Source organism: Scaptodrosophila lebanonensis, unplaced genomic scaffold (assembly GCF_003285725.1).
Source record: "Scaptodrosophila lebanonensis strain 11010-0011.00,11010-0021.00 unplaced genomic scaffold, SlebRS2 tig00000053-arrow-pilon, whole genome shotgun sequence".
NCBI lineage: Eukaryota > Metazoa > Arthropoda > Insecta > Diptera > Drosophilidae > Scaptodrosophila > Scaptodrosophila lebanonensis.
Window position 1 is genome coordinate 1745822 of NW_022060548.1, and position 7411 is coordinate 1753232.

Consider the following 7411-nt stretch of genomic DNA (forward strand, 5'->3'; position numbering starts at 1 on the left):
AACATAAAATGGAAAAAATGCATTCAACTCATTTCAAATGAAAGCATCTTCTACAAGGTTCAGGGCTGCGGTATTTGCTGCAAACAGCAGTTGACGTCAAAGTGGCAACGCCGCGCACAGCTGTGTCGCGATCTTTGTTATCAAAACGTACATATATATGAAAAACAAAGCATCTCCAGCAGTTGCGCATTAATAATCTTGCAGCTCCCAAACAAAGTGGGCACTTACGCAATCACTACCCCCCACCAACTAATAAAAAAGGGCCATGAACTTTGCTGGCAAAGTGGTGCTTATCACCGGCGCTTCCTCAGGTATTGGAGCGGCAACTGCAATCAAATTTGCCAAATACGGTGCCTGTTTGGCTCTCAACGGACGCAATGTAGAGAATCTGAAGAAGGTGGCAGCCCAGTGTGGTGAAGCCGGCAGTTCACCTGCTCTGGTGGTTGGCGATGTGAGCAAGGAGGCGGACACAGCACGCATATGGAGCGAAACGCTGGACAAATATGGTAAACTGGATGTGCTGGTAAACAATGCAGGCATCATTGAGACGGGCAGCATTGAGAATACCAGTCTAGAGCAATACGATCGCGTTATGGCAACCAATTTGCGTTCCATTTATCAGCTAACAATGCTCGCCACTCCAGAGCTGGTGAAGAGCAAAGGCAACATTGTGAATGTGTCCAGTGTGAATGGCATTCGTTCCTTTCCCGGCGTGCTCGCCTACAACATTTCCAAAATGGGCGTGGATCAATTAACTCGTTGCGTGGCTTTAGAATTGGCCGCCAAGGGTGTGCGTGCCAATTGCGTAAATCCTGGCGTTACAGTCACAAATCTGCATACACGCGGCGGTATGGATGCGGAAACGTACAAAAAATTCTTGGAGCACTCGAAGACGACACATGCTCTTGGGAGGCCCGGCACTGTGGATGAGGTAGCCAATGCCATAACCTTCTTGGCCAGTGATTTAGCCTCCTTCACCACTGGACTCAGTTTGGCCGTCGACGGTGGTCGCCATGCGATGTGCCCACGATAAGGTAGTAACTATATCTACAAACAAAACTGCATTTATTTGGTGTTAATGGGATTCGAGGAATAAAATTGACATCCATTTGTTTCACATCTAAATAGTACCGAAATTTTATTCTGTGTGTTTATATAAATGGGACAAATGAACTAATATGGACACATGACTTGCTTGCCGCCATCCACTGGCATGGTTACGCCGGTGATGAAGCTGGCCAATGGGCTAGCCAGAAAACAAATGCATGAGGCCACCTCTTCGGGCTCACCCACACGACAAAGGGCGTGTGTCGTCTTGGAGCGTTCCATCAACTCTTTATATTGCTCTTCACCCATGCCGCCAGTTCGCAGGAGATTGGTGCGTATAACGCCGGGATTGACGGCATTTACGCGTATACCCTGCGGTCCCAAGTCAAGTGCTAGTGAGCGCGTAAAATGATCTACCGCAGCCTTAGACATGTTGTAGGCCACGAGATTTGGAAACGCCCGTATACCACATACACTGGAGACGTTCACAATACAGCCGCAACAGCTGATTATTTCTGGGAGCAGCTGCTGCGTTAAATAAAACATCGAACGCACATTGGCATCGAACACAAGATCGAGGCAATCCAGACTGGTCTTCTCTAACGTAGACATGGGCATAATGCCGGCTCCATTGACCAGCACATCGCAGCAACCGAAACGCGCACGAATTTTCTTGGCAGCACACTCAATCTCCTCAGTCTTCAACAGATCGGCGGAAAGGGCATATGGCTCATACCCTATATCGAAGCAATCCTTCATCACGTTCAGCAGCCGTTTCTCGTCGCGATCGATTAAAGCCACGCATGCGCCCAATTGGGAGAACATCCTGGCCGTCGCGGCACCAATTCCGGAGGAGGCGCCCGTTATGGCAACCACTCGACCGGTAAAGTCTAAGGCTAATTTGCCTTTGCCCATTCTAAATTTTGCATACCAAGAACTAGAAAACTGAAATACAGGTTGTTTTATAAATTAAAGAGTTTTCTAGACAACTACAAACTACTGCCAACTACAAATTTAAATATTATGAAAATATTTTGATGACATAGATAACCCATGTAACAGATTTTATACACATACTATTATTATATGCAATCAAAAACGGAAACAGTATTTATTAAAGAATTGTATTCTATGTGGGGGCATTCTTTTAGTTCATTGGCAACAACTAATTATAGTTAGGGTATTAACTAATTCTTTGTAAAAGTTCTAACACGAATAACAAATATTAAATTAAATGCTCACATCGGTTAGCCATTGCAAATTCTGGCCGTGAATTAAAAATTAATATTTATTAATAAAAAATAAAAATATAATAATTTTGTACCTTTGTCTGTTCTAAATGCGGAATCGATTTATTAAAATTACTGCATTTTATTTATTTTATAATTTTAAGCCTGCTTTTAAATGTCGCGCGCAGTTCGTTCAGTTGGAAACGGCTTGCCAGACTACTCTTTCATTCGTTCTTATCGTTACGTGTGCGTTAATAGCAGCTTAGTGTTGCCGAAATAGTTATATTGAAACTTTTTGGTGTGGCCTTAGTGCTCCAATAGAGCTTATGTTAATTGGCAACGCCGCTTATGTTTTTCGTGAGTTGGCGGCACATTGTTTGCTTTATTTTTCTGTGATTTTTTAAAATAATGGACTTTTTCTGTTGCAACAGCCAAATGGAATCGATCTGAATTCCATGCACTGAAATAATATATTATGGCTCTAATAGAACTGCCAAGGACATTCCGCAGAGTCAAATATTAGACGACGCCATATGTAAACAGAAAGAGACTTGTCCAAAATTTGTAGCCTTAAATTGAAATCATGCAGTCAAGGAGTGAATCAAGAGAACGACGAAGAAAGCCTCAAAATGAAAATATAAGAGATAAAATTCGTTGGAAAAATATTTGAGTTAAATAGTCGTTATTAATAGGACATTCGATATGGTCTGTTTCAACAATTTCAAAAACCAAACAACTAAGATCGGTTGTAAGTATACGTATGTGTGTACGCATTACTCAACGTTTATTTTGCATTGTATATAAAAAATATATAAACTTCCACATTTTTTCAGCCGGGTTGCTCATCGTGGGCACATTGCATGCCGACCGCCATCAACGGGAAGGCTGACGCCGGTAATAAAGCTTGACGCATCGCTAGCCAAGAAGGCAATGGCCGCTGCTACCTCCTGCACCTCTCCTGGACGGCCCAAGGCATGTGTCTCCTTGGCACGCTTCATGAAATTCTGATATGCCACCTCATCAAGACCGCCCCGTCGCTGCAACTCCGTGATAATCACACCGGGATTGACGGCATTTACACGCACGCCCTTCGGGGCCAGTTCAAGGGCAACACAGCGAGTGAACTGATCCACTGCCGCCTTGGACACATTGTAGGCCAGAACGCCGGGAAATGAACGGATGCCATTCACACTGGAAATATTTACAATGTTGCCCTTGGTCTTCACCAGCTCCGGTGTGGCCAACATTGTGAGCTGATAGACGGCACGCACATTGGTGTTCATCACATGATCGTATTGCTCCAAGCTGGTGTTCTCTATGCTACCCAACTCCAAAATGCCGGCATTATTTACCAGAACATCGATGCGACCGTATTTGGCCAACGTGGCGGACACGATTTGCTCCACCTCCGCATCCTTGTTCATGTCCACCTGCAGTTGCAATGGCGCCGTTCCTCCAGCAGCAATAATTTTGTCCGCAGTTTCCTTCAGTCTCGCCGCATTGCGTCCCACAATGACGAGTAGGCCGCCCAAGTTGGCCAAATGTGTAGCGGCTGCAGCACCAATTCCCGAGCTGGCGCCCGTTACAATTATTACCTTATCTTTGAAGTTGCTTGCGGACATGTTCTTGCTATTGCGATTGTGAAATTCAGACTGAATGGATAGCGCTTGATAGCAGCGACAAGTGTCGATAAGAACAGCTGTTGGTGAACTAGATTTGTCTCTTTTTCCTGTTTTTCAAATTAACGCTTAATTACCTTAGGCTGTGAAATGCCCGAATTGAGTCGGCTGTATATTGCTTATTATATTTGTTCTATTTCATGTATAAAAATCCTAAAAATGTATTTTATAAATTTAATGTTTTTGGCTAAGCTTTTTGTAGATTTAATTTGTTTTGTTTGTTGCTCTGTTTTTATTTAATTATAAGTACTTTTGTTTGCAATAACGAAATTATAATTCTAAGAGTAAGAGTAAACCCAGTTTACTTCTTTATACCTGGCAATTTATTTACCTTTCAATTTTAATAAAAGCTCAGCCAGACACTTATCTAACATTCGATATTAAAAAAAGCTCGGCTCAGAGCATAAAATCAAGGTCATATCAGCTTGTTAGATTTCTATATAACGCTTTTGTTGGCTCATACCCAACCTTTAAATAAAAACTTTAATATCCACTTTTTACAATTCGTTTATTAATTTTATTAAATGCATTGAAGCGATTGATATGTACATGGATACATATGTATATAAATATATGCCTAACGCGGACACATGGCATGGCGACCACCATCCACGGGCAAATTGACGCCGGTGGTGAAGCTAGCTGCTTCGCTGGCTAGATAGGCAATGGCCGAAGCTACTTCCAGCACATCTCCGGGTCGTCCCAAGGCGTGGGTTGACTTGCAGTGTTGAAGGAACTTGTTATAAGTTTCCTCATCCATGCCACCACGCTTGTGTATTTCAGTGACAATCACGCCCGGATTAACCGAATTGGCGCGTACACCCTTTGGGGCCAACTCTAGAGCGATACAACGGGTGAACTGGTCTACAGCCGCCTTGGATACATTGTAGGCAAGCACGCCTGGAAATGCGCGCAGGCCACAAACGCTGGACACATTCACAATGCTGCCCTTCGTCTTGATCAATTCCGGTGTGGCCAGCATCGTTAGCTGATAGATGGAACGCACATTGGTAAGCATTAACCGATCGTATTGGGATAATTCCGTAGTCTCAATCGAGCCCGTCTCCAGAATGCCAGCATTATTGACCAGTATATTTATCTTTCCGAACTTTTCCAATGTGGCCGGCACAATCTTAGCAACGTCGGACTCCTGTGTCATGTCCGCCTGTATCTGCAATGGCTGTTCTCCTCCAGCTTCGACAATTTTATCAGCAGTTTGCTGCAAATTATCCGCATTGCGTCCTACTATGACGAGTTGACCCCCTAAGCCAGCCATGTGAATGGCAGCACCTGCACCGATGCCCGAACTAGCGCCCGTAATAATTATAACCTTGTCCTTGAAGTCCGTCGCCATTATCGCTTATGAATATTGCTTTTCTCGATCATAAAGTAATTCAGTCTCACAGCTGATTTTGTAAAAAAAAATTGCAATGTCAAACGACATGACAACTCTAAAGGCTTGGGCCTTTAAATGCTTGTTTTTGATCAGCTGTTGAACGTCGTTGTAAATAATTTTTCGAATTGCAATCGACTTCGCATTGATCGCCAACAAATTTTGATACGATTTGTAGAAACTTTCAAACAGTACCCACTTGGAATGCCTGGCTTGTTATTCACTAGGTGATTCCAAAATATATACGTATGCTAAACGATTCCCAGTCATTAATAAATTGATTCTAAACAGCCCATAGCATTACTTGGCCCTTATAAAAATCCACATTGATACGGACGGGCCTTAAAGCCCACAACACAAATTCATTGAAATTACTTAGTTGTTGATTTATTCTTTAAAAAACCGATACGTCTTTGCACGTAAACTTTGCTGCAGAGTTTTGTAGGTATAAGTTTGCGCTTAAACTTCGTAGCCGTACGACCTAATAATCTTGTTGAACGGCTCGGCCGCCTTGGCGATGTTCTCGCGTGCCTGTACCGTCAGTTTCTTCATCTGTCTGTTGTGCTTCAGGGTGACGCCCAACTTGGCCTTACGCTTACGCTCCAGGCTCTTGATAACATCCTGGTAGTGCCAGCCAACCTCGTGCGAGAGACGTCCAACCTGGCAGTATTTGCGATCGGAGCGCAGGGTGAGCACACGCAGAGCGATAGGCACAACGACGCGACGACGCTTGTCATAGGGCGATGGGATGCCATCGAAGACACGCAGACGAGCGAGAGCCTTCTGACCACGCTTGGTTTTGTGTGGGATCATGCCTGAAATTGATGCGAATTAGTTACAGTCCATATAGGGGAACACAGCAATAATGTTTGAGATTGCGCTTAGCAGTCAGTTTAAGGTTGGTTACACGATTTCACATTCAAATAATGTAGGTAAGAAAATTGTAATCATCAGGAGAAATTTAAGCGCTTCTCGTATAGACATTCAACATACCTGTAAAAAAGAAAAGGGCATTATTAGTTGTATATTCTTGAGTGAATATTGCTATTTGAATTATAGGAACTCAGTTCTGTATTGTTTACATGGTTTACAGCTTCAAATAATGTAGGTAAATAGTTTTGAACATCATGGTAAATAAAAACAACAAATTCGTCAACTATGACAAAAATACGCACCTCGTACAGCCTTGTAGAAGATTCTGGATGGGGCACGGAAATGGAAAGGACCACGAGCTGGATTCACATTGCAACGTTTGCGCAAGTAAGCCAAGTACTTGATTTTATTTCTATAGAAGTGACCCGACAGGTTCAGCTCCTCACATCGCACCACGGCGACTTTACCGCCTTGCAGCAGGTACTTGGCGACAACGGAAGCTAGACGGCCAAGCAAGTGGCCGCGACCATCAATAACAACGGCCTGTAATAGAAAAGAAAACAATTGAATAGTAGCAATGCATTGTGGAATTGAGGTTATGTTACATTGGCAGCTTCGCCGCGTAAACAAATGTATGTAGTAGGTTTTACAAACAATTTGAAGCTCTACACAGGAACATTCAATTTGTTCATTCACAAAATTCGCACTAAAGACCCTTTCATTTGACAATCACTTGTTTGCGCGTTTCCCTGTCAGCCTTGGTGTACATTGTGGGCACGTGTACAACTACATATTTTTGAGTGCTAAAATAGACGTATTTCAGTCGAATTTTTTATGCACAATGCACTTCACTTGTTAGCCAATTCTTTAGTTAGCATTTTGCACACATTTGTTGTATGAGACGAATGCGGTAAAATCCATTTCTTTGTAAAAAATCTCCACTTACCCTGTTCGTTAAACCAGTCATGTTTAAGAACCGCACGGAAAGAAAGCGGAAACCGCTTTGACAGCTCAAGCGTCAGACGGCAGGGTTGCTTTGACAACCATGCATCGGGCTCGAAGCTGAATGCTATGTTATTTGAAATGCAACATTTAGCATCGAAGCATCGATACCCAAGATGCATTAGTCTAATTGGAACAGTCTGCATCGAACTTTAAGCCGCAGCATTTCGTTCGCGTGTTCGCCGCAA

At 43.2% G+C, this 7411-nt stretch overlaps 5 protein-coding genes across 5 annotated transcripts; 1 reads left to right on the plus strand and 4 right to left on the minus strand.

Annotated features, from left to right (window-relative positions):
- The first annotated feature begins 164 nt into the window (after nt 1-164).
- Nucleotides 165-1136, plus strand: LOC115624195 (uncharacterized oxidoreductase TM_0325). Its single transcript, XM_030518797.1, has one exon. It carries the CDS (start codon nt 266-268, stop codon nt 1031-1033), a length of 768 nt encoding a protein of 255 aa, XP_030374657.1. The 5' UTR covers nt 165-265; the 3' UTR covers nt 1034-1136.
- Nucleotides 1109-2045, minus strand: LOC115624194 (uncharacterized oxidoreductase TM_0325). Its single transcript, XM_030518796.1, has one exon. It carries the CDS (start codon nt 1960-1962, stop codon nt 1174-1176), a length of 789 nt encoding a protein of 262 aa, XP_030374656.1. The 5' UTR covers nt 1963-2045; the 3' UTR covers nt 1109-1173.
- A 968-nt stretch (nt 2046-3013) lies between these two features.
- Nucleotides 3014-3922, minus strand: LOC115623616 (uncharacterized oxidoreductase TM_0325-like). Its single transcript, XM_030518035.1, has one exon. It carries the CDS (start codon nt 3896-3898, stop codon nt 3119-3121), a length of 780 nt encoding a protein of 259 aa, XP_030373895.1. The 5' UTR covers nt 3899-3922; the 3' UTR covers nt 3014-3118.
- A 522-nt stretch (nt 3923-4444) lies between these two features.
- Nucleotides 4445-5361, minus strand: LOC115623712 (2-(R)-hydroxypropyl-CoM dehydrogenase-like). The gene has a single exon (XM_030518192.1). It carries the CDS (start codon nt 5307-5309, stop codon nt 4533-4535), a length of 777 nt encoding a protein of 258 aa, XP_030374052.1. The 5' UTR covers nt 5310-5361; the 3' UTR covers nt 4445-4532.
- Nucleotides 5362-5713: 352 nt separating this feature from the next.
- On the minus strand, nt 5714-7236 carry LOC115623502 (60S ribosomal protein L13a). Its single transcript, XM_030517878.1, has 3 exons — nt 7168-7236; nt 6524-6764; nt 5714-6163 (listed from the first exon to the last, which is right to left on the minus strand). The coding sequence occupies exons 1-3, from the start codon at nt 7186-7188 to the stop codon at nt 5808-5810; spliced, it is 618 nt and encodes a 205-aa protein (XP_030373738.1). The 5' UTR covers nt 7189-7236; the 3' UTR covers nt 5714-5807.
- Nucleotides 7237-7411: the final 175 nt, after the last annotated feature.